The sequence below is a fragment of the Dermochelys coriacea genome, chromosome 3 (genome assembly GCF_009764565.3).
Source record: "Dermochelys coriacea isolate rDerCor1 chromosome 3, rDerCor1.pri.v4, whole genome shotgun sequence".
Lineage (NCBI taxonomy): Eukaryota > Metazoa > Chordata > Testudines > Dermochelyidae > Dermochelys > Dermochelys coriacea.
The window spans coordinates 45242210-45269909 of record NC_050070.1 but is presented as its reverse complement, the minus strand read 5'-3'; the positions used below and the strand labels follow the sequence as shown (position 1 = coordinate 45269909).

General features: G+C 36.8%; 1 protein-coding gene across 13 annotated transcripts in view; it reads right to left on the bottom strand.

Annotated features, from left to right (window-relative positions):
* MCPH1 (microcephalin 1) overlaps positions 1–27700 on the bottom strand; it is a 229824-nt gene that overhangs the window by 19177 nt on the left and 182947 nt on the right. The window contains exon 12 of one of the 13 annotated variants that reach the window (XM_043510356.1): positions 25563–25663. The exons of 10 other annotated variants lie outside the window; for them this stretch is intronic. In XM_043510356.1, the coding sequence (XP_043366291.1) occupies positions 25585–25663 (79 nt within the window). In that variant the 3' untranslated portion in view covers positions 25563–25584. Of the gene's footprint in view, positions 1–25562; positions 25664–27700 lie in introns of those variants that run through there. 2 more of the 13 variants (XM_038397543.2, XM_038397547.2) reach the window with 2 other exon arrangements.

Here is a 27700-nt window from a genome sequence, read left to right as displayed (position 1 = left end):
TCCTATTCCAGCAATAACAAAATCAGTGAGCTTGTTGAAAGGAAAAGCCTGGCAAATGCAACGGGTTACACAGATGCTCCCAAAAGAGTCTCTCCCTAAACAGTTGTATTAGCCTATCATAAAAGTAATCTTAAATTGAGAGTAACTCCTAGTTTTATAATCCTAAAAATATACATATTCTAGTCCTTCTATTCTATCTAAAACAAACTATAATTATTTAGCAAAGACAAGAGTACATTCTCTCCCCCGCCTTAATTGAAGCTGAATGCCATTAAGAACGCCCAACCGTACTGCAGTGTGTGCCAAACTTGAATTTTTTAAGCGTCATTTGAGTTTTAAAGGCTACAGTAAGTGATGGGAACACAATTGTCTTGGGAATCTACAAATAACTTTAAAAAAGCTCATAAATCTGGCTTTCATGCCTTAGTTTTCAACAGCTTCATGAAATATGTAAAAGCTTGAACACAGTAGGTTCTTTTTTCTTCACATTTCTTAGGCTTGACTTTTCTCAATCTTTTTTGATATGCTTCACTGAAACGAATAGAAAGGACGTCGCTTTTAAAAAAATAAATTAGGCATCAACAAAATTACTTAAAATTTAGCTTTGTTCTCAGTTAGGTAAAAAGGAAACAACAGTACCCATTAAGTACGACAGCTTAAAAGAGTCCCAGTATTTTTAACATTGTAAAAACACCTCGGTCAAGAAATGATGCACTGTTAAATCACAAGACATTATCTTATCGAACAACAGAATTGGTACCGGTACATAAGTTGTAATGCAAAACTCAGAGATCGCCTAGAACGTAAAAATGTCATCATCATGCCCAATCTGGAAAAGAGGGACGAAGAAAAAAAAGCGAAACATGAACTCCACCACTAAAGAAACCACTTTGAAAGGGCGGTACCTTGGCCCCAAGTACCAACAGAGGGCCAGCTAAAATGGGTGGAAACATGCAAAGTCTTTAAAGCCATTCTGAACGAAAGTGCAAAATTGTTGAAGTATATTAGCTGATATATCATTCAACTGTATGTGACCTCTGTGGAATGCATCCTTACTGCAACAATGTAACGTAGGAAATATAGGACACAATAAGGAGCTCCTGATGGCCCTACTACTATGAATATTTCTGGTCCAGAGTTTTTATGACCATCACTTCATGGCAGAAAATTTTATTTGTGGGTAACGCCATCTCTCTTGGTGTGTCCACTTAAACTATTGTGACTGATTAAGGGAGAGAATCTCACAGAAAATATAACACACAAGGAGTGCGTGGAATCATTCAGTCCTGCCCTTGACATAGTAGTGGTTACAGCTTCAAGCACACACCCTGCCATAGTAAAACATGGTTCAGTTTTAAAAAATTTAGTCGTATGCTTTTTAACTAACATGTTAAATAACAGTCACTTCAAAAAGGTAGGGATTCCATGATAGCTGCTGCAGCAGCTCTTCCATCAGAGGCATTTAAAAATGCTCTTCTGTTTGAAGTTTATCCATCTACTACTGTTATAACCCTTAGAGTGATTATAAATGAAAAATTACAAAAGTAGTATTTTCCAGTTTGCTTACTGTGTGCTTTGAGCACACTTTGGGTGGGCCTTTCATTCAGCAAAGAAGGAGAGAAAATCCTGGAAAAATAGACAAGAGTGGTTCTAATGCCACAGACATAGGTAGGGAGGCTTAGGGCCAAATTGTAGTACCTGAAACTACTTTTACCCCATTTTTAAACTTAGTAGATTTCAAGTTGACAGTGTCCTTTTAAAAGATATGTTTTAAAAAAACAAAACCACATCCCAAAAAACCTACCCCAAAACACAAAACCAAAAAGAAAGGACATGGTCTATGGCCAATGATTTTCTTCTCAAAGCAATCATTTTCAATATCTCTGATTTCAGAAACTGCCACCCCCCATCTTGTGGTTTGGTACACAGTTAGCAGTTAACAGAAATCATTTTAGCAGCTAACAGAAATCATTTTTGTTTGCCAAGATTACTTCACACTCCTGTGCTTTCCGTTAAAGAGCTGGTGACCTTACAGGAACCTGAAGCAAAGCAAAGGAACAGCACTCTTCACACTAACTGTCAGTGATCACAGCAGATGCTGAAGGGAAAAAAGAAGTTTGAAGTGGTCTTGGCAGGTATTTGGAGTAAAAGAAGGAAAATTTTCAAAATGTTTTCTTTGCAAATATACTGTCATTTTAAAATATAACAACTTCTGTTTTGGGATCTCAAACATTTTTAATTTTTTTAAGTGTTTTCATTCACCTTTAAAAGATATTGGAGCATATTGTGCATTCTGAGACAGTATTATTGATATTACCTATTTTCTGCTTAACTAAGAGTTTCCCTATAGTTTTAAACAAAAAGTGGAGCAATGTTCATTTAAGTTACATGATGTCTATATTCACCCTTGCAGGATTTGCTGCAGGTAAAAAAAGGCTTGGCTTGTAGATAAGACTATCATTGTGCATGACTCTTAACATATAAGGACACGGAGAAGGCACAGATCAAGATATTCTATTTACTGTAAATGTAATTTAAGATTTTTCTGTATATTTTTCTGTATATTGTGCATTTGAAATAAAGCTGCTGGTAAGCTGGTATGAAATGGCTAAATATGGAGAATTGAGTAATCCTTATATGATAGTGTTGGTGGCATTTCAGAGTTGTTGGACGAAGCGTGCACTGCCAGTTGCTGACTCTTCCCTCTAGGAGAGCTCCTTTCTAGTTTCCTTTCTCATTTCCTTTGTTATTTTGTTAGTCAGGTGGACTAGGTGTTCTCATATTTTAAGGACTGTGTAGGACAGCGAGATCCACAGTTCATTTTTGGAGTTCAACAAGCTCCATTGCAGTTAATGTATTTTAGTGGGAGTAGAAAGCCTTTCCAGTAGGTTGTTAACAGCATAAACAAGAAAATGGAGATTAAAGACTGCAGAGCTACTGTACATAAATTATGAACAGCTGTATGTTAGAGTTCAGGTGAGGGATAAGTAAAGGCAGAAAATACTTTAAAACACAGAAATAAGATGGGGCTTCATACAAGCCTAGAGATGTTTTTCCCAGCCAACAGACTGAGTTACTCAAAGAAGAACAGACCTGAAGAACACATAAGTTAAATAACTTCTCATTAGAAGATGTTCCACATATAGTTTCCATTTTTTTATTTATTTTAAAATGATGGCTGCAGTCCTTGTCCACCCAAAACTCCCATTGAGTTCAGTGGGAATTTGGTGGACACAACAGGAATTCATGGTCAATACAATACAGACCAAATGAGATATGGAGGGCAATGTTGACTCCTTTACACAGGCAGATACTCAGAATTACTAACATGAGGACAAACTGTGAAGCTATTGTGAATTCTGTATATGTTGGGGAATTATATCATTACAAGACGTAGCTGTTCTGTCTTCATATGTAGGCTGAGAGGATCTATATTCAAATGTCCAGCCTGGTTAGAGGACTGAAAAGAGGCATTTCCTTTTGTAACTAGATAGTGCTGAAATAACAGTTCCAGAAGCATAAAAGGAAGTTCTTTTAAAAACTCAACTACTGAACGAACAAAGTGGTGGCCCTTTGGTCACTGCTGTCCACTGTTCAACACCCATGCTCATGTTTGTGCTCCTAGACTTATATTGGCTCTGAGTGCCACAGAGGCAGCATACTTAGGCTGTGGGCTGAGGGAAGGAGAGATCACTCTGCATATACCTCTGTGGCTAAGCAAAGGAGTTGTATTGATGGGATTTAAAGGGAGCTCAAAGCCCTTCTTACTCGCAGAACACCAGTGTTATATGGAGCTTTGAGGGAAGGGAAAAAGTAAAATCTTCCACTGAGGTCTGCTATTATAGAACAAATAATTTTTAATTAAAAATAAATATGCCTTAAATTAAATGAAAGTGGCTATTTTATCTATTACTACCATGCAAGATCTGAAAATTATGCCTGATTGGTATATAAATTAAGAACAGCTGTACATTATAATTCAGGTAGAGTGAATAAAGGGAGAAAAAACAACATTTTTATTAACTGTGCCTTTTAAATATTACTTTTAAAGGTAGAATGCAACAGATCACTTACATCCATTAAAAGCTGAACATGTTCATTCATAAACAATGCTATTGTGCCAACATGATATACTCACAAACATATGTATATCAGGATGACATAGACAGACACCTGTTTTATTGAGTTGTTTAATCAGGCTTGCTATCAGACAAGAGAATTTTATACATAATCTAAAATTGAATCTGTATGTAATTTCCTTCCCCTTTTTAACTGAAGATTCAAAGCAAATCAAGGGGAAACCTACTATGAGACTACTTCCAACAACAGATGACTCAACTAGCACCTGAGAATTTGTTGTGCTTGTATGTACTGGGGTTTTGAACTTCCTGTTTCAATAAAATACCAAACAAGTTGTGTTTCCTTTACAAATATGCTCTTACATCAAGTCCTGTTCCTATAATTTCAGTTTTTGTCTGCATTCCAACATTTTTTTTGGCAAATGCAGAAACATTCTAATTAAAGAGTGGAGAAAAACAAGCATCATTCATCACAGAGCAAATGTTTGAAAGATCATCTTTGCTGGCTAATTCTTTCATTCACTTTAAGTTGGCTTTAAAGAGCTTGATTTCATTTTGGCATACGCTAGTCCTAAATCAAACGAAGGTAATATCTTTTGATGAGGTCCTATTAGTATAAAAAATGGAAAGTGATTAACAATTCCGTTACTAAAATTCTAATGGCATACAAAACAGAATGCTTTCTGTGTGAAATGGATCAAAGGTATTTCTGGGAAAATGGCATTGTATTTTAAAATATCATACTGTTCTGTATAGGTAATTTTATCTCTCTCACCCAATTAAACCATTTAACACAATTAAATATAATTTGAAAATTATAATTCCCATCGTAATTGGAAGTGATCACTGTTTTTGTCTGTTTTGATCAACATGTTCTAGTTGATCAAAATAATAAGTATCTTTTTATTGTTCTTACCCTTTCTTCCATATTAACAGTCTACATTAACATCAAGAATCCAGATAAAAAAGCTCTTTCTGCTTGATTTAGAGCTATTATGAGAAAGGCAACTTCCCAAGTAGAGTTAAATCGCAGAGCTGCAAATACATGACTACAGCATTATGATCTGGTTAAGTACAATACAAGCCCTATGCATTAGTTTCTTTCCTTAATTTCACTGGTATCACTTAGTTATAACAAGCACAGGACGAAGCCCTTTGTCTGAGCAACATTTCTTTCATTTTCTTTCCTAGAATCAATACATTGCACAGAGTGATAGTCACTTCTGTCAGCTAGCTTCTGTTTAGAAGCCATCTGAAAACAAAGCTGAGAAAAATGTGCAAACATCCTTGTTTTAGAATCTACCTCAGTGATTAAATAACTGATTTACCTGTACTAAAAACTGTCAAAAATTAAATTATAACAGAAGCTTAAAAACATATCATATAATTTACTTATCCAAAATGGAATGCCTAAGTTAAAGGTGTATGCATTTTATATACCATCGTGCGAGGCACTGCTTCTATTTTTCTGAAAAATCTGGGATAATTTGTCGGTCAAATGTAGATAGAATTACTACCAACCTTGTCAGAATTGTGTTTAGTTCTGTAGGTGGAAGTATTAGATAAGTTCAAAGAGCTCTGTACCACTGTGGTATGCCACTGTTGGCTGGTCCTATGCCAGGATTGGCTGGTCAAGGCCAATAGAGAATGCAGAGAGATATTGCTAACACTACCTCTCTTAAGGGGACATTTGTCATACCTTGAAACATGCGATAGCCTGATCAGTCATAAAGAATCCAAAACTTGCCATAAATGATCTCACGTCTCCTCAGTCTCAAACTGTTAAGAAAGTGGTAGCAAATTGACTACGATATCATGCCTCAAATAATGGCACCTCCCCTAGCAATATGCTGGGATAGTGATTTAATACTGACCAAGAGAGAAGAACTTCTACACCACCAGTACCACCTCTGTGGACTCCAAAGGTGTTGCTCAAAGGTTTCCTATCCAAGTACTGACTGACAAATGACCCTGTCCAATCTACATAGAGAGATCAGACAGAATCACAGCACATGTTGGTACAGCTGCAGGAAACTATAACAATGTCACATTTATTTACTAATTACTGTCTGATGAAAATTCAATAGAACAGAGTAGCAAACAAACAAAACCACCTATCAGTAGTGTACAGTGTTGTTATTTTATGATTCTCACCAGCTAGAACTAACTCAGCTATAAAAGCTATGCAGATACAAACACAATTTGCTTTTTTGAAGTGCATGAACAGTATTTCATCATACACTGTCACCCTTGTAAAATAAATATATACATAAATGATCTGCATTATCAACATTGTTTAGTTGCTTTTCAGTTGAGTTATGTGACCATCAGCTGACGTGGTTTTGTGCAAACTTTTGTGGGTTTTTTATCTACATGGATTTTCATCTCTTGAATTTCATGTTAGAGTAGACCCAGAATCTCAAAGACTAACACTCAACAAGAGTGGCAGAGTTTAATCCGATTCTAAACCAGAAATCCCAACCCCACCACATAAAACTTGTCCAAGTTAATCAAGAAAACCTTTTGGTACAGCTATCCCAAATTTTAGGTTGGTAAAGAAACTGCTTGTTTTGGGGTTGCAGTATAAAAGTTCAGCACCATTTCATTTTTCAATATCTATGGTGATTTTTTAATGCTTCTTCCTTTTGATTTTTCTAACTTAAAAATAAAAAGGGCCATTTACCCTAAGGCCTAGGTGCCCCAAAATAAGTTACAAAAACAAAAGAAACTAACTTAGTAGCTAACAAAACAATATAATTCAAACTCTTTCAGACTGCCCACAAAGTTCTCCTCCCCCAGACAAACATAACTCCCACTAAACTTCTCCCACTGGAATAGCTTGAGACATGCCTTGCAGGATGAAGCACTGAAAGTCAATATAACTGTGTATTTCTGACCAGAGGAGAGGAAGGAACTAGGTCCACAGTTAATGGTCCCTCATGGAAAATGTTGTTCTGCCAATCCCCTCTCTTTTTAAGCTGAGTGGGATCCAGTTTGAGTGTTTCCTCTGATTGCGTTTGTGTCAGTAGGACAAGGGAAGAGGGCAAGAATGGGTTCTTCAGGCTAGAAGATACCAAGACATTTAGGTTAGGTGCACTCTATTAGAAATAAAGTGGAATTATGTTTTTGTCTTTATTACCTTGTAAGCTCTTTGGGACACAGACTGTCTCTTTGTTCTGTGTTTATTGTGCTGGGCACAGGTCACATGCAACATGAGGCACGTGGCACATATGCTAAGATGACTAGCGCACCTAGTGATAGAGTAATACAAATATATAATGATGACAATATGTTTGTATATAAACTAGAACAATAGAGCCTGGCACTTGCTTAGAGACTCTGGGAGCTTTTTTAATATAAATATTAAAAATAATATTGTCAAACATTGCTAATTTAGATGCTCTGGTAAATAGTTCTGATGATAAATAGCTTCAGTATAGAGCACATAAATCATCATAAGAACTTGATAATCGAACAAGTTCTTGTCTTTGGAAAAGCCAGAAAGGTCTACAACAGAATCTCTTCATCACATAATAAATCAAATGTATTATGGACAAGAATAGAAACTTTTATATATACAATAAGTCAAATAAAATCCAAAACAAATACATTCAAATTGGAGCTCTATCTTATGAAAACATTTTCAAATGAGGGAGGGAGCGTTTTCCAGAGGTTGGAGCAGGGGTTTGGGAGTCAGGAATCCAAGGTGCAATTCACAGTGTTTGCTTAACATCAGAGGAAATGGACCCTCTCAGGGCAGAATCTGGACCAAAGTGCTTATATTTTATTTTAAAAAAAACAGATCCTGATCCTGGAATCAGCTAACATGCACCCATACAGAGTCTCCGAATTTCAATGCGACTTGCAGGTGTCCACACTAGCAGAACCCAGTGCATGGGTATCCTCTTTGAAATGGGCTCTAAGTCTACGCTGGAAGAGCAGAATCAGAACAGCAAGGAAAGACCTCATCTCAATCACAGTCTTGAAGCAGCCCTAAAAAAGGACCTGCATTGTGGTCTGCTAGTATGTACCCTGTGATGCCCCATTGAAGTCAGGGGACTCGTGCACAGGAATAACTGAGGACAGAAACTGGACCAAAGTACACACTCTTTAATGAAGAAAGATAGGCCCTGATCCTGCTCTGGAAACCCCTAGCATGGACCTGTGCAGTCTACGTGTTGTGGGGCTGCAAGAATATAACAGAGGGCCTCATCTACACTAAAAAATTAGCTTGGTTAACTACGTTGGTCAGGGGTCCCTATGTATTCTTCCATTGACTTAGCTGCTGCCTCTCAGGGAAGTGGATTATATATGCCAATGAAAGAACTTCTCCCATCAGCGTAGGTATGTCTACACTGAACCACAAAGCCCTTTGATGTTATTTTAAAAAGAAAGTGGAAAATGAATTAGGAATTATATAACAAAGAAAAACAAAAAGAAAAGGAGTACTTGTGGCACCTTAGAGACTAAAATTTATTAGAGCTAAGCTTTCGTGAGCTACAGCTCACTTCATCAGATGCATTTGCGATGAAGTGAGCTGTAGCTCACGAAAGCTTATGCTCTAATAAATTTGTTAGTCTCTAAGGTGCCACAAGTACTCCTTTTCTTTTTGTGAATACAGACTAACACAGCTGCTACTCTGAAGGAAAAACAAGACACCTTTAAATAAAAATACATGAATACACTTTTTTTGGAACCACTGTGTGTCAGTGTTATAAGTGCAGTAGATTTATAACTAATTTTTATAGCCTGGATATAGTGTACTACGCTCTTGATAAACAAAAGCCAACAAAGGCTCCTCAACAGCTGTCTTCACTAAAACTGTGGAATTAGAATTTTTCCCTTCTGAGATTTAAGATAGCTATAAATAGTCCCCCCACAAAGCTTCACCATATTGATGATTCTTCAGCTGTTCCATCTAAAACTACTGTTAAATATTTGTAACCATGGGTATTAAAAGAACCATGAAGACTGCCTTTGACATGTTATAGTGATAAGATCACATATTTCACACATTTCTTCTCCTTCATAACAAAGTTGCTTGATAGCACTAATTTTACTGTAATACAAGTCCCCTGCATTTCTGCAGTTTAAATGTATGGACCATATTTTGGACAACTAATATTTAATGGAAGATAGATAAATGCTGCATGAAAGCCAAATTTGTTATTATGCAATAAAATATACATAAACAATGCCCTTCTCCTATAACAAATGCAGGGATCAAATGAGACAAAGTAGGATTTCTGTGGTTTTACAGATTTCTACAGCTGCTGTGGGGCTCCAAAGGTTTAACTACCACAAAGTATACAGGAAACAAGAGGTTTTCTACACTATATGGCTCTCATGAAAAATTTAGCCTTCAACATCCAGGTAAGATGGAGCAAGAATTCATGCTTTACCACAACCCATATATGGAATATAGTCACTACTTATAAACCACTGAGCATGCTCAAAGAGCAAACAGCCAGTTATACTGTAAAGGGTAAAAGGGTATTTAGATGTGAAGTGACAGACATTATCTTTGCAACTAATTACCATTGGAGAAAATGTCCATTTCTTATCCCATCCTGTGATGTACTAACTGGCACAGAGATTCTGGCTCATCATGCTGGTCACTCCTAGATATATCAGTATACAATATTCCTGTTTAATGGATGGTAAGACGCAGATATCTTTCAGATACACTTTCAGGATGATTTACCAGATATTAATGAAGAATGAAGTCTCATCCATTCACCCCAGGTGAAAGGATTCTATAAAGCTAGACTTTAACTAGTTACCAGGAATTATCACAAAATACAGGTGACTGTCTGCAGGCAGTGTGTGTGATGGCAAGCCTAGAGCAAAGCATAGCCTCAGAGCCAAGTTCAAGCATGAGGGAACTCAAAACACCATCAGTGTCATCATTACAAAGTTGGCAAAAAGTCAGAGGCACATACATTCAACTAGACCCTTCATTAGGGAGGGCAAAGACCAACAATAAACTTTACTTGTGTTTTTACATGAAAATCTTAACTTCCCCAAGCCCTGATTGATTCTGTGGAAGTGTAAGGTTACAGTTTCAGTCTGGAGAGATAAATGTAAGCGTACAATATGCTATCACTAGACCAGGTCAGAACATTTCAAAAGCTATCACCAACATGATGATGTGTAACTAAATATTTTTTCTGGGGGAAAAAGAATTGACAGCAGCGATATTGGTCCAAAATCTGGTGTCAGTAACATTTGTAAATCTAGAATAACGCCAGTGGTATAACAAAGTAGAAATCTGACCCTCTGATTTTGTCTTGTGTTCATAGAATCAGAATCAAAAGGACTGAAAGGGAAAAATCTTTAAAAAAAATTATCCTAAATTAAACTGCTAAATAAAGAAATCTCAGAGATTAGTGTGTGCCTACCAGGGAGCATTATAATGTATGGGGACTACAACTTCACTTTAACTTTTCCTTACAGGATATGCTGAGGACCCTACAACATTCAAAATGTGAAAGCTTACCAGAAAGGCAGTTCCTGCAAGGAAAGGAACACTTTGGGATGGGGGGTTGTCTGTGGGAAAGGGAGGGCCAAGGTTTGCTGAGGCAATAGGAGTCCATTAGGAAAAAGACAGGAACAGCAAGCAGGATACTGGGAGCTGTAACAAATGCATGTGCAGCAAACAATCACTATATGAATTACAAAAAACACACAGAGTGGAATTAGAACCCTGGACCTTTATCACCAACCTCCCTAATCTAGCTAAAATGAGTCCCCCTTAGCAACTAATAGTGAGAGATCACATATGTTATCTGTAAGCCAGCCACCAGAGGACATCACCACACACTCATTCATACACAAACCCAGTGTAACAAAGAAGGAAATCATACAGGAGCTTGGGTGTCCTCAGCAAACTAAACTTTCTGAGGAATAACACAAGCATACATAAAGTCTGAGATTTCAAAAATTGTGATTTGTCCTGGTTGGTTTGCTATCTGAGTAAATTATATCCATCTTAAGAAGATTTAGAAGTATCTGTATGGTGAAAGTGGCCCTTGATTTCTGGATAGCTTTGCAAACTAACATTTAAAAGAGAAAAACTATAATACCTCTTTCTTTTTCAACATTGAGCCAACTTTCCTAGTGTGGAAGCCGGATATATTGTTTTAATGACTTGGCTTCAAGTTCTCATGTCTTAATCGGTAATAAACTTTAAAGTTAGTGCCAGCTTTCAACCATGTATCTTTATTTAATAAAAAATAGTAGTAGTATACTTTTGCATTGCTCATGATGGCTATTTGAAGAATCTTTTTCTTGTCTGTTGGAACTCGAATATGGACTATTCCATGCACCAACATAAAACAGACATCAGCATAAGCTGTGGAATGATGCATGGAAAGACAATATGTGGCTTGCAGGATTTGCCAGAATTGTATCCTATAGCTCAGTCTCTGTCCCAATAGACAGACTAAGAAAATGGCTGACATATGGCCCCTGGCATCTCTGTCTCAGACTTTGGACTTAATGGTAACTTAACAGTTACACAAACAGGCAGTAAATGAAGAAGAGCTGTAAGTTTTCCATGGTTTCTGTTGGATGGGTGACCGTGAGTTGAAAGGCTCAAAAACAGCTGCATTTGCACTGGGTCACATGCCATGACATTTCTTGCTGTGGCCACCATAGTATGTTTCAGCTACCCTGTGGTGTTCACCCAAATGATCCCATTTAAACAGGAAACTTGTGGGACAGTTGCAGTGTACATAATTGTGGGATCACACTGTTCTATACTCCTGCTAGCAGGACTCTAAATATATCTGAAGTTTTGGAGGATGCTGAACTCCATAGCTCATCACAATTGGATGCAGCTTTTAGCAAGAGGCACTTGCTTTTCATTAGCTACAGTAAATACCTTTGCCCCAGAAAAAAATTGAAAAAGATAAGATGTTTATCTAACATCTAAGGAAAACAAACTTCTGTCATCAAGAGTAATTTGGCTAACATGTTCAACAGTTAAATCCTAAGAAAATACTACCCCTGCAATACTGCAATTACACTGAAAACTTGGGTTACATCTGGAGTTTAATTTAGCCCTGCTTTAGAGCAGATTTAACTAGTGTTTTAGATTCAACAAGGAACAGTCTAGGTTTTATACTTATGACATTAGGGTGTTGTTGCACATATTTGTTCAGTTCCACTCATCATTTCTGGCTTTTTACCTCTGCCTAGAGGCAGAGCAAGTATCTGAGCAAGTATCTACTGTGTAGAATTTAACTTGATGAGGATGATGAATGCTTCTGTTTTGTAACTTGTCTAACATAGACATGTCACGTCTCCATCCTAGCTGGTGAAGTAGACACAGTTGTTTGCCAAGTGGTTTACAACAAAACCATAGAACCTTGTTTGTTTTCACAGCAGCAAATCTGAAAATTTGAAAAAAAGTTTTTTGCTGGTTTTGTTGTCATCAGGTTTGCAGTGGGAAATACACTTTGTGAGTATAGTAAAATGTCATTTTGCATCATAAAAGAACTGGGAACATTGTTATAATTGTAGGCAAAATTTTCAAAAGCACCCACTGATTTAGGAACATATGTCCCATTTTCAAAACTGACTCAAGTTTATAGATTCCAAGGTCACTCTGACCTCCTGTATAGCACAGGCCATAAAACTTCCTCAATATAATTCCGAGAGCAGATTTTTTTTTTAAACAAACATCCAATCTTGATCTAAAAATGGTCAGTGATGGAGAATCCACAATGACCCATGGTACATTGTTTAATGGTTAATTACCCTTACTGTCAAAAAATTATTCCCTATTTCCAGCCAGAATTTGTCTTGTTTCAACTTCCAGCCACTGCATTGTTATACCTTACTCTCCTAGACTGAGTATTTGTTCCCCATGTAGCTACTTATAGACTGTAGTCAAGCCACCCCTTAACCTTCTCTTTGTTAAACTAAATAGATTGAGCTCCTTGAGTCTATCACTATAACGCATGCTTTCTAATCCTCTAAGCATTCTTGTGACTCCTCTCTGAACCCTCTCCAATTTATCAACATCCTTCTTCAATTGTGAGCACCAGAACTGGACACAGAATTCCAGCAGCGATTGCACGTATACCAAATACAGAAGTAAAATAACCTCTCTAATCCTGTGTCAAGATTCTCCGGTTTATGCATCCCTGTATTGCATTAGCTCTTTCGGCCACAGCATAACACTGGGAACTCATGTTCGACTGATTACCCACCATGACCCCCAAATCTTTTTCAGAGTCACTGCTTCTCAGAATAGAGTCCCCCATCGTGTAAGCATAAAATATATTTTTTGTTCCTAGATATATACATTTACCTGTATTAAAATGCATATCGTTTGCTTGTGCCCAAATCACTCTGAATCTAAGACCTGTCTTCTTCATTATTTACCATTCCCCCAATTTTTGAAATCTGAAACCTGAAAACTTCAGTGATGATTTTATGTTTTCTTCCAGATCATGGATAAAAATGTTACATAGCATAGGATCAAGAACCAATCTCTGTGGGACTCGACTGGAAACAGACCTACTTGATGATGATGATCCCCCATTTACAGTTTTAGATCTATCAGTTAGCCAGTTTTTACTCCATTTAATGTGTGCCATGTTAATTTGTATCATTCTAGTTTTTTATCAGAATGTCCTGGGGTACCAAGTCAAATGTATTTTCCACTGAATGCGTCTGATGAAGTGAGCTGTAGCTCATGAAAGCTTATGCTCAAATAAATGTGTTGGTCTCTAGCTCTAAGGTGCCACATGTACTCTTTTTCTTTATGTCAATACTATTACCTTTATCAGCCAAACATGTAATTTCATAAGAAAATATAGCTAGTTAGTTTAGAGAGACAAGGTTGGTGAAGTAATATCTTTTATTGGATCAACTTCAGTTGGAGAGAGAGAGAAACTTTCGAGGTTATATAGATCTCTTCTTCAGGTCTGGGAAATGTATATAGAATGTCACAGTTATGCATAAGCTCGAAAGCTTGTCTTTCTTACAAACTGAAGTTGGTCCAATAAAACCTATTACCTCACCCACCTTGTTTCTCTAACAACCTCGGACCGACATGGCTACAACAACACTGCATACATCAAGTTAGTTTGACAGGATCTATTTTCCATAAATCCATGTTGATTTAATTACATTACTCTTTTTTCTTATTCATTAAGTCCCATATCAGCCGCTCCTTTATCTTGCCTTTATCAGACTGACAGGCCTATAATTACACCGGTCACCCCATAAAGCCTTTTTAAAAATTGACACATCATTAGCTTTCTTCCAGTCTTCTGGAATTTCCCCAGTGCTACAAGACTTGTTTGAGATTGAGGTACTTAGGAGCTTAAAAACACATTGAAAGTCCCCTTAGTGCTTACAGACTAGATAGTCAAAGATATTTGGGCATCTAAAAAGGTAGACTGGTGCCTAGTAGGATTTTCAAAAAACACTGAAGCAGCTTAAATGCTTAATTGCAATGGGACCAAGCAGGTTAGGTGCTTTTTAAAATCCCAGTACATGCCTAAATACCTTACTTTAAAAACCTGATCCTACATCACTTTTGAAAATGGGACTTAGACACTTTTGAATTTTTTACCCTCAATGTGTTTAATTGTAGACGTGACTATTCTAGATATGCTATATGAATTCACATGTTTCGCTTAAAGGCACTGTTTACAAGCAGAGAAGAATAGATGAGAGTTGAACCTTGTAAGAAACATTAGAGACTGAATTAGGATTTGACATTCATTTGTTTCTCTCCCATTTTATCCTCTCTTCATGTGTTTTGCCTTTTCTTTCAGTGAGAGAAAAAATAATAATAATAAAAAAAGATCAGATGACATTTTTGTTCCCTATCCCTACTCTTTTTCACCCTGGCATTCTTCCCCCTGCATTCTCTTATTTTTCTCCGACTCCTTTCCCAGTTCTCTCTCCCTGCTTCACTTTCCTTCAGTTTGCTATTCATCTCTTAGCTCTGCCCCTCCTCCAAGTTGAATAAGTTAGTTGCCCTCTTATTTTCCAGAAATAGATGCCTTTTTCTTGTAAGAACGAACTGACACTGACTGGAATTTTGTCAAACTGCTTGAAGATTAGGTTCTTTGAAGCCTGGTCCATGTCTGACTCCAAGCTGCCAGGTGTGAAAGGTCAGCCTTTTAGTCCATGGTGACACCTCTTGTAGAACCGTGTTGTTGGTTTCTTTTTAATAGTTAAATTAGTGCAGTTAAAATTGGGTAAGAAGTTGAGACATTTAAAATTTCATCAATCTTTATGCAAATTGCAACTGGTTGCAGATTCAGCTCAAGGACTATTTTTCAAATTTACTCTTGTCTTGTTTTTTTAAAATTGTATTCCCCTTGTTCATATTAACATCATCATACAGGTGCCCTGGGCCATCTTCGGCTTGTTAGCAGTGGAGATAAGGGACATGAGAATTGTTATAATGAAGAACAGAACATTCCATCTAATTCAGGAGTCAGTGTTCTGACTTTGGCCAATGCTGGATGCCTCAAGAAAAGACAAAGGCCCTCTATATGGCATCACAGTGGTGTAGTAGTATGCTATGGGAAGTAAAGTTTTCATGATCCAAGCTATTTGTCAGTTTATTAAAAGCACTTTATAAAAGAGCTAGATATTATTAGGATGCTCTGGCAATGAAGAGATACTGGCCCAGCAGATTTAGAAAGGAGTGTATTTCCCCATCATATTCCAGGAGACACTGGACAGTGCAGGTCATAAAATATACGAATATAAAAAGTCATCTCTTTGAGGAAACAATACTTTCAAATAATGGATTTATCTGGCCAGTGAGAAAAATTTAAACTGATAAATTAAATGGGGATACAAGTTCCATTCTGATTTTACATAAATTACCATTATGAAGGGTTATTATACATGTATTACTTATTATGAGCTGCATTTTGTATCTTGTTTAATATTGTTAAAGTGTTACTTTTTTAAAAAATTCTTATTTAAAGACAAAAGAAGTAATTGAGGTGTTAATAAATTAGAATAACTTGCCTGGTTGTGAGTGTTTGATTAGCAAAACAGGCCAAATTGTAGAAGAATAGTCTTTATCCTGTTACCAAAAGTAACAAGGTGATATTGTAGCTCTTAAAATGTTACTGAACATATAACACTGATGGAATTTGTCTGAATATAATACAGTCATTCCACTATTGATATGTAATTCAATGATGTTGGGATGTCTGATGTTGAGAGGCAAATTGTTACTAATGTTGTAATATAATCTCAGATATTGTGTTTAGCAGTTTGCAGTCATTAACGCTTTCATGTACTTGTGAAGGTTCTAATTTCATGGCTGTGAGAAAATATATGATTTATCTAAATATATTAATTATATTTATATGTTATGAGTATAGAAATCTTTGCTTTAAGTGCTTTTCACATGAAGGTCCAAGATAAATATTTTTCTAAAGGCAAGTGGTGGGATTTAATCAGAGATGAAAACTGCCTATTAGATCATCTAGTGCATACTCCTGCCAATTCAGGATTTTTCCTTACAGTACATTTTCTACTGTTTTGTCCATGCAGTTTTAAATTATTCAAGCAATAGAGAGGCCATTCCACATGAGAGGCCATTCCACAGTCTAATACAGTGTTTCTCAAACTCTTCTACTGGTAACCCCTTTCACATAGCAAGCCTCTGAGTGTGACCTCCCTCCCCGCTTATAAATTAAAAATGCTTATTTATATATTTATATATTTAACACCATTATAAATGCTGGAGGCAAAGTGAGGCTTGGGGTGGAGAGGTTCCAACCCCCAAGTCTAATAAGTTTCAGTACTAAGAGCTATTTCTTAATACTTGGCATAAAATTAAGAAAATTAAAATTTAGGCCATGTTTCCGAGCTAATTCCCCTTGTTCTACGCAAGGGAGGGGATTCTGTTCCACAACTCTAAGAGGCACAGCACAGATCTTGCTCCTCAGGGTGTGGGGGGAGCCAAGGTAGCTTTAAGCCATCTTTGCACCCTTATGATCCTGTGCTACTCTGGGGGCTGGAGAGGTCCCCGACATAATTTAGATAGCCTTGAGGCCTTTCTAAATTATGGCAGGAGAGACTATGCACCACAGCGCTGCTTGTAATTTCTCTATTGCTGCTTAATGTGGCCTCACACCTGCCCCACCCTCTAATACAAGGGCTTACAATGGGCTCCTTGGCTGTCTTCCACAGTACCTGCACTGGGAGAATACTTCTACAGCCACTAACAGAGATTTAAGGCCCCCTTTATGCCGCTATAGTTTTTTTATATGGAACAAAGGGGCCTGAAGGGTGAAAATTTCAGCTAAGACTCTGTTCCCTTTATGATGTTTATGCCCTTTGAATACCTACATCCAGTTATATCTCTGCTTAAATTATCATTTAGCATCAAGTCCCTTTCATCTTTCCTCATAGATCAATACCTTCCATCTCAATTATCTGTCTTGCTCACCTTGAATTCTAACCAACTCACAGACCAAGTGAGAATCAGAATCAGAAAGGTTAAAAACAGAGAATAAAATGAGAAAACCTGGCACAACAGTCCAAAAAAAGCAGAAAGAGAACATAGAGAAATGTTATTAGACCATACCATCAAAAGTATTTCATTTAAATTTATTTGAGACAATGAACCTCAGCTGAAAACTAGGACAAACACATTTTCTTTCCAGTGAATCTACTTTGAATTCTTAGTTGTTTGCATACATGTAATCAGAATATTTTCTCTAGTCCCAATTCCAGACCATGCTGACCTTCCAGTCTAGAAGGTGGTATTGTGCCAGAATGCATGATGTGTTTAATGATGAAGACAAAATAGATAAACAGAACTACATCTAGTCTAAGAAAACTGGTTTCTAAAAGGCTTTTACCTCATCCGCATGACTACAGAAAGCATTTTATTTTAAAATGGATTCAGCAAACAGACATTTGTAAGGTCTAGTGGGCCAAACCCTAGGGCCTTGTTCCAGGAAATGAAATTTAAATTGCTTGACATGGAAATTTTTCTAAGCATGCTGCTTCAGGCTTTTTTCCCTTCAGACACCATGTCACTTTACCAGTTTAACCGATTTACTGAGATTAATAAGAGTAATATTGAAATTTTGTTAGCAGTATAATCTTGGAAAAAGAAAAAAATGATATTTCAGTGGGGAATTTGGAAAAGGATATAAACTAGTAAAACGGTCAGCTGATCAGGAATTTGATGAATTAGATCTAAAGTTACTAATGTTGAGGAACAATGCCAGTCACTGACCATTAAGTCAACATCCTACAGGATATGGTTAATGTAGTAACTAATGATAATGTATCACTTGATTTTAAAGGTGAATCCTTGGGAGAATATTTTAAAATAGATATTTGACAGTTCTCTGATTGCCTCCTTTTACGGAAGGAACTGACTCAAAATCATGTGAGAATATATAATTACATGAGTTTTTTATAATTAAAATCAGGAATGGAATTTAAGATAGATGCATTAGATAAGATTTCTACTTCTAATGTTCATATGAAGCAAGATTTGGCTGTGGCTAAGCTGACTAGTGATTCTTCTCCTGTCAAGGCATATATGAAAAGTGGTTTTGGATTCCATTTAAGAAAAGATTGCATTTAATTTGTAGTAGAATACAATAGTAATGTTTCAAGGTCTACCTTTTCACTGATAGATGCAGATTTATACAATTAAAAAGCAAATGAGCAGAATCATTGGTTTATAGCCTGATAAACTGGTGATTCATGTTGAGAAAAAAAGATACCATTTTATGGATTATGCTGCTGCTAAAAGATTTGGTCAGCTATTAGCTGTACACAATCTATTATAGATGGATAATTATCTTTCTAGCAGATAATTTGTTCAGCAAGATGAATAAAGAACAGACTGTAAATAGTCTGACTCTGATACTACCACTTAGAAAACCTGGTGGTGCTTTTTAAAATGATATGAGAGTTTTTGATATACAAGTTGGAGAACTTTTTTTTGTTTTGTTTTCTTAAATCTCTCTTTGGTTCTTTTTGGAAATTACTGGAAAAGATATTATAACTCTAATATGAATGTTGTAAAAAGTTTCCAAGAGCCTCCAGTTCAATTTATTAAATAGTATTTAATGGGATATATTCAAAGGAAGCTACTTTAGTGAACAAAAGAATGTATCTATTACTCTGTCTATGCACAGGTAGGCAAGGTGCTCATCTGTAGTCAGTGACTGGCAGTATGATTGACAGACATGTAGTTTTCTAGAAATACTGATTAACATCAATTAACCTTTGTGGGACAGTGTCTGTTAGTTATAAAAGACAGAGAACTTTTCTTCTTTTTTTTACGTGGATTAAGGACAAAACTGAAAGTGACCAAAAATTAGATACAAAACCCTACATTAATGCAATATTAAGGATGCACAGTTATGGCACATGCAACTCAGGAACTGGTTATGATGTTATGATGGAATGCACAACTACATCTCTGTCCTGTTTGCACTGCAGTACCATATAATTACATAATCAAAGGTTATTAGCTACATAATGTGTTTCTCACATTATAGGAAAAAACATACTGTATTAACTGAGAAGTAGCATGTTATAACTAAAAAGAAAAGGAGTACTTGTGGCACCTTAGAGACTAACAAATTTATTAGAGCATAATCTTTCGTGAGCTACAGCTCACTTCTCATGAAAGCTTATGCTCTAATAAATTTGTTAGTCTCTAAGGTGCCACAAGTACTCCTTTTCTTTTTGCGAATACAGACTAACACAGCTGCTACTCTGAAACATGTTATAACTAAAGACAGAATTGCCAATGTATGTATGGAGCAGAGTTGTCGTGTGTATTCAACTTTAACTTTTCATTTCCTGATTTGTGTGTTTAACTGCTGCATTTATATAGTTTTTTCTATTTCCAGAATATAATTTCTTAAATTAAATTGCCATGGTAGCTTTAATACCAGCAATGGTAAAATTTCAGTTTTGTACCTCATCTGAAACATGGCATCTCAACTCCAGCCATGCTGGTGTGTACAAATGTGCTGAGGCATTGCTTCAATACTGTTTCAGAGAAAATAGTGCCAGCTTCCAAAATCACTATCACTTGATTCAGCACTTCACCTGATGCTGCTTAGATATGAGATCCGAAAGGATCATGGAAAAACATGGTTTTGACCATCGAAAATTTGTGTTGCATAAAAAAAGGATTTCCTTTTAACTATTTAAAATGTGCTCCATTTTATTGTCATCAGGTGCCTTCTTGTACTTGTATTATAGGGACAGATAAATCACTAGGACATAATAATGGAGAAGAAATGGTAATAGTGGCATTTCTTCTCCCCAGGCAAGGGATTCCATAGCCTTAACGAATCTCTCACCTCCTCTACTCCTAGTTACTAACACATTGCTGTTATTTTGTTTCAGTTCACCATACCCCAGGGGAATGCTCACAGCCAATCTTAAGAGAAATACTGAAAAAAAAGGTCAATGTTTCTATTTACATTAGAACTGGGAAAGCCTCTCATTCCTAACACTCTTACCTTTAAAAAATAAGCATAAAATCTTACATTTTGGCCCTAACCTTATTTGGAAGTCTTTGTAACATATTTGTTTATTTCCTTGTTTGTAAGCCAATAATAATGGTGATGGTAATCATTAGTTGCTGCTTTCGAGCTAGAAGGGCACATGCAAAAGCTCAGGTTTTTTGTTTGTTTGTTTGGTTGGTTGGTTTTTTTTTTGTTTTGTTTATGAGTCACCTGACCATGTTCTTTAGTAGAGAGGAAGACAAAGAATCATCTTTAATGAAGACAAATCTAGTTTACAGTGGCTCTACTCATTACAAATGTGTAGCCAAATATACCGCAATAAGTATGAATACATGAAAACCTCTCTCTGCAAATATTCTGCTTGCACTCTTAAAAAAAGGTTAACACATGTACTGTACTTTTTTCTTGAGGGAAACAGATGTCAGGAACTCGGTACCTTACTGCTGCCATAAATGTCCTCTCCCTGAAACCTTTGTTTATTCCTCTTGCACAATTTCTCACTTCCTTTTCATTCTCTCTTTGACATAAATTTTTCTTTGAGTTCTGAATCTTAAGTTGAAATAAGAAGTTCTTGGGAAGTAAGACATGCTATTAATAAGTATACCATTATTAGATCAGAGAGTCTATCACTAACATATGAATGGCTCTGGAGCAGAGGAGAGGCTTAAATCAGAAGGGCTAAGGGTGTTTGGAAGGCTGGATTACTGTCTAATGCCCAAAACATTTTTTAAAAGGCATTGCTTTAAACAAGTTATTAAGCATAATAAACTTTTTTCTTTGAGCATAGCTGTTTTCCTATTTTCCAACAGCATTCAGGACTCTTTCATATTCAACTAATTTTACACCTCGACTCCCCCGCTAAAAATAAATAAAAAAATAAAAAAAGACAAAATCCCACAGGAGAGGCAACTGGGAATCAAGGGACATTTTTGTTTGAGGATGGGGGAGATCAGAGCATATTCTATGTAGAGAGGAAGCAACCAGTCAAAGGTTAATACAGGAAGGAATGCGGTCACAGGGCATTTGAAGAGATTAAGAGAAGAAAGCAGGTGAGAGGCTCCAGTTTTGGATGCAGAGAAGAAAGTTAGGAGGACATTAGAGAGAACTAGTAGATGAAGTCCCATGGGAAGAAAATCTAAGGTATAAGGTTTCAGAGTAGCAGCCGTGTTAGTCTGTATTCGCAAAAAGAAAAGGAGTACTTGTGGCACCTTAGAGACTAACAAATTTGTTAGTCTCTAAGGTGCCACAAGTACTCCTTTTCTTTTAAGGTATAAGGGAATTCAGGAGGATTAACAGTTTCTCAAGGAGACAGTATTAAAGGCACAATTGCAAACTATCCCAATGCAAAGGAGGAAGGAGGGAAGTGTCTAATGTACATCAGGAAGAATTTAATGACCTGAAAATCAAAAAGCACTCCTCTGATAACATTGATGACTTGCAACGGAGGAGTACAAAAGAATATCACAAGCATGTAGGTACAAAATTAGAAAGGCTGAGACACAAAATGAGTTACACCTAGCAAAGGACATAAAAGGCAACAAGAGGAGATTCTTTAAATTCATTAGAAGCAAGAAAAAGATGAAAAAGTGGAGGCCCTCTACGTAGCGGGGAAGGAGAGCTAATAACTGATGACATCAAGAAGCTTAGGTGTTTAACATCTATTCTGCTTCAGTCTAGGGAACATAAGTAACTAGCTGAAGCAATCTTGGAACCATTAGCAATTATCTTCGAGAACTCAAGGAGGATGGGCAAGGTCCCAGAGGACTCGAGAAGGGTAAGTATAGTACCTATCTTTAAAAAAGGGAACAAAAAGAGGATCTGTGGTATTATAGACCAGCCAGCCTAACTTCAATACCTGGAAAGATACTGGAACAAATTATTACACAATAAATTTTTAAGCACCTAGATGATACCAGGGTTATAAGGAATAGCCAGCACAGATCTATCAAAAAAAACCCCATACCAAAGCAATCCAGTTTCCTTCGTTGACAGTATTATTGGCCTGGTGGATGGGGGAAGAGGGGAGAGCAGTAGACCTGATATATTTTGATATTAGTAAGGCATTTGAAGGTCCCACATGACATTCTAATAGTCAATTTAGGGAAATGTAGTCTAGATGAAATTACTATAAAGTGGATGCACATACTCAAAGTTATCAATGGTTTGTTGTCAAATTTGGAGGGCATATCTAGTAAGGTCTGCAGAGGTCAGTCCTGGATCTGGTATTATTCAATATTTTCATTAACGAGTTGTTTATGTTATTTAATGTGATTTCAACTTGACTGGAGAGTATTCTTGTAAAATTTGCAGATGATACCATGCTGGGAGGGGTTGCAAGCACTTTGGAAGACAGGATTAGAACAGAAAATGATCTTGACAAATTAGAGAACTGATCTAAAAACAATATGAAATTTAATAAATACAAGTGAAAAGTACTATTCTTGAGAAGGAAAAATTAAATGTATAGCTACAAAATAAGGAATAATTGGCTAAGTGATAGTAATGCTGAAAAGGATCTGGGGGCTGTAGTGTATCACAAAAAATGAGTTAATGTGATGCAGTTGCACAAAAGGCTAATATCATTCTGGGGTATATTAATAGGAATGTTGTATTTAAGACATGAGAGGTAACTGTCCCACTCTACTCAGCACTGTTGAGACTGCAGCTGGAGTACTGTGTCCAGTTCTGGGTGCCACACTTTGGGAAAGATGTGAATAAATTTAATAAGGAAATACAAAGTATGCTGGAATGGAGATAGTTAAAGAGTCAGACAGTCCTTGGTTCTCACTAGTTGTTATGGTTCCTAAGAAGGATAGGAATATAAGGTTGTGTATTGATTATAGAAAACTTAATACTGTCACAGTACCTGATGCATATCCGATGCTCAGAACTGATGGCACGTTAGCTACTTTAGGCTAGAGGAAATATCTAATTACTCTAAACCTCATGAAGGGATACTAGAAAATCCTTTTAGACAGCAAAGTACAGAAAAATAATTCACGTTCATTACTGATTTGGGATTTTTGAGTTGAATGTGTTACCTTTTGATTAATGCAGGAGCCACCTTTCAAAGGCTCTTTAATCAAGTGTTAAAGAGTTACAAGACTTTGCATAGGCTTATATCGACGACATTGCAATTGCAATATTTAGCAATTCTTGGGCAGATCATAAAAACCACTTGGGAACAGTGCTGACAAGACTCAAAGATGCGGGTCTCACTGGAAAAAAGTGTCAAAATGTAAACCAGGAGGAGCCAAAAGGTCTTTTTAGGTAGGGTAGGTGGTGGCCAAATTTCTCCTGATCCCTTGAAAGTACACATCTATTGTTAACTGGCCTTTCCCCCCAAACTAAAAAGCAAGGCAAATCTTTCATAGGCTTGGCTACCTATTACCGCTTATTTGTACATGGTTTCAGTGACATCACACAAGCTGGTGTGTATACTATTCCCTTGGGGACAGCAGACATAATATTTCTGTGAGTGTTCAGTGGAGAAGATACTTTGAAGCAGAGGAATGCTTCAAAGGGACTCAAGGATTGGGGTGAACCTATTGTTAACCTGCACGGCAAAGTTAGGGCTGACAGTACCCAGAAGAGAGTGCTTGGAAGGCAAACAGGCTAGTGGTGTCAGCAGTCTGACACCCAGTTAAACACAAACAAGTCTCTCACATCTGGAGGCATTGGGATAATAAGGTGACTCTCAGTCGTGGGTATCCTGAGAACCATCACAGTTGGGCAAGAAGTTAAGGGCTTAATCTGCAGCAAGGGAGATATTAGGTTAGATATTAGGAAAATCCTTTATACTATAAAGGTTAGTTACATTCTGGAATAGGCTTTCAGAAGAGGTTGTGGAATCCCCATAATTGGAGGTTTTTAAGAACCAATTGCAGAAACACTTTCAGGGATGGTCTAGATTTACACCTTCAGGGATGGTCTAGATGGTCTAGATGGTCCTGCCTCACTGCAGAGGGCTGGAATTGATGACCTCTCAAGGTCCCCTCCAGCACTATGATTTTATGAAGGAAAAAGACTGTTAAGGTCTTCAAAAAACTCAGTAAGATTCTGTCTGACGAGGGAGAGTAAAATGTGGCAACAAATAGATGTCAGGTACTGAGGACGTGAGTCACTCAGATGAGTAAAGAACAAAGAGTGATTTTGTTACTCTCTTTTGTAACTAATTCTCCATGGCATTACATCAATACAATATGACCATTTGAGACTGGCACAATATACATTTCTAAATAGTTTTCCAGAATAAACTTATTTGAAAAAAATTACTTCTTATTTATATGCTTAAAAAAGAGTCAGGTTGCAGTAAACTTAAAATTATTCAGAATGTCTTGGCTTTTTAAAATAAGCTCATTGTTTTGCACAATAAGTTTAGCAAATTTCATAGGAAATACACATACAAGTACATCCTACATTGATAAGCTCGGATAATAAGGTAATGGGCATGGTATAAAAGCCTAGATAAACTGATAGGAAGTTACTGCTTACTTCAGAAAGGATTTAGAGTTAGCTTGATTTAACTATGGGTCACAAAGAAAATACGTTCATTAATTTCAGCTCATTGCAACAAAATATTTGTCATTCCTTTCTCTTGGGGGAAAAAAATAAGACTGCAGACTAGATGGCATGATTAGTAGTTAGTATTCAAAACACTTTTACTGTTTATAATTTTGTGATTTTATTAATCTTGTCCTTGTTTGCATTTGTTTCTGAGAAACATTCCAAAAAAATGAAGGAAAGAAAATATTTTGGAGTCATTAAATGAAATTATTACAGACTAATAATATTAAAAGGACCCAAGAATCAAAGATGAGCATAAAAGTATCAAAATGACTAAAATTCAGGTAGCAGCAATCTACAAAAAGGTTTTTATGATTTTAAAATTTATGACAAGATTTCAGATCTCTTATTTGCATCTAGAACTTTATTTTGAAGTTTAATTCTCTCATATTACAACAATTCTTTATATAATTCAGGAGTAAATATTACTATAATAGTGAATCAAATAGCACTTGTGCCTCATAATCATAGCCCGGCTTCTTATTCTGTTCCTCAGATTTAGTCTCGCTGCAAAAACATGAATAAAAAAAAGCATTAAAATGACAATTTACTCTCCTACAAAATTAACAACCTTAAAATGAGATAGAGGAAAAAAATCTGCAAATAGAGACGAAGACCGAGTCAACATTTTTTTATATTACTTCACAAACTTTTATGCTTCCTTTAGTATCAAAGATCTCACAGAAGTGCCTCTCTAGTTGCCTGTCAAACAGAAGCTGTGCAGCTGTATGTAAAATGATAATTGGAAAGATAATATTAGTGGTCCTGCTTTTAATGCAGTGTATTCATATACTGTAAGAAATAAAAACAGAACTGGTTGAGTAAGGGAAATTACTGTTTCCCAAGAAAGGAAATTGCCTGAAGCACATCTGGCAAAAAGGTTTAAATGCTTAATTATGGAAAAATATACATTTCACTCCTTTTTATAAGGTGAGTTCTGTAAAATGAATGGCTTTTTTTTTAAAGGGGGAATATCTAATTTTTACTTTAAATATACTGGGCAGTATTTGCTATTTTATGTCAAACACTATATTCACTTAACTAAAAGGCAATCAGGAAATTGCAGACTAAGCATCACAATTTCAGTTTGGATAATACATTGTACATTCAAACAGGCTCCTCCATCTATAAAGCACCACCAAAGGGAGATGACCAAAATGAGTAACATAACAAAAGTATTGAAAGGCAACTACAACTAATATGAACTATAATAAACTTTTTATTGAATTTTGTACTGAAATATAAAAAACCCTGTGCCAAGTTATTCAGAATCCTCCTACTTTAATATGTCTGACAATCTTACAATGCGATGTTCCCACTCACTGTTGATAGGATGCAGACCAGCCTGTCATTCAGCAGTTGTGGAATAAGCCCTGCCCTCCAAGCAAGAAGCCAGACATGTTCTAACTCCTCAGAGATACAGTAACAATACAGCATTCAGAATTTCTCTTCCTCACTGGAACTTTTGAGGACAAAAATTTCTTTAAACTCTCCTTACATTTCACGCTAATTTTCCAAATTCAGCTTCTTCCCACTTCCATTCCCTTGAGCTATGGCTAGTTTGGCTTTGCAGGAGGTAATTACTTTAGAGGCACAACTTTCCCTCCTCTGCTGGGAAAGCTGCTCCCAAATGGGTGACAAGGGCAAACAATGTTCAAAAAGATGCGCCAAATGCAGCAACTTTTTCCAACATAGGGTTAAAGAGAGGTTATGTTCATTTTTTTTGGCAAGGTGCCTCACTTTCAGCTTCCTACACATGGTGGGAAAGGCTAAGATCCTTGCAGCAAAGCAGAGAGGATGTTGAGACAGCAAAGTCCTCATTGATCTACCTGAGGGGGATATTCAATCTACTTCACCACCAGACAGCATGCATCAGACAGGAAAGAAAAGAAGTCTCTCCTTGTGCAGGCACTAAACTAATCCTCCACAAACAGAAGGTTAGTCACAGCAGTGCACCCAGCCACAGATCTCAGAAGAGGCTGCTGTGCTCAGAAGCTATTGACTTGCCCACTGCTTCCACATGAGTTCCAGCCAGCATTCTTGGAGAAATTCTGTACTCTCCACACTACTCCTGAATGCCACTGCAGCAATTAGGAGCCACACATTCAACAGAAATGCTAAACTGGTTGATCTTTTCAACATTCAAACCACTAGATTTCTTTCCTGTGGAGGTACAAGCTATATCAGGGGTCTTCTACTCCAATCTTGCTCTTGAACCTCTACCCGCAAACAGCCTCTCAGACTCCTGCAGTCCCAACACAGAGGCAGGTTCAACCCTCAAAAGCCAGGGCTCCAGTGCGATGGTTCTCAGGATACCCATGACTATGATTCATCTTGTTATTTCCTTGACGAGAGAGAGAGAGAGAGAGAGAGATTTGCTTGTGTTTAACTGTCAGCACCCTAATATCACCAGCCTGTTAGCCATCCAACCACTCTCAACTGGGCTGTGCCAGCCCTAACTTTGCCTTGAAAGTTAAGAATAGGTGTAACCCCAGTCCTTGAGCTCATTTGAAGCATTCCCCTCTGGTGTCTAGTCCTTTATCC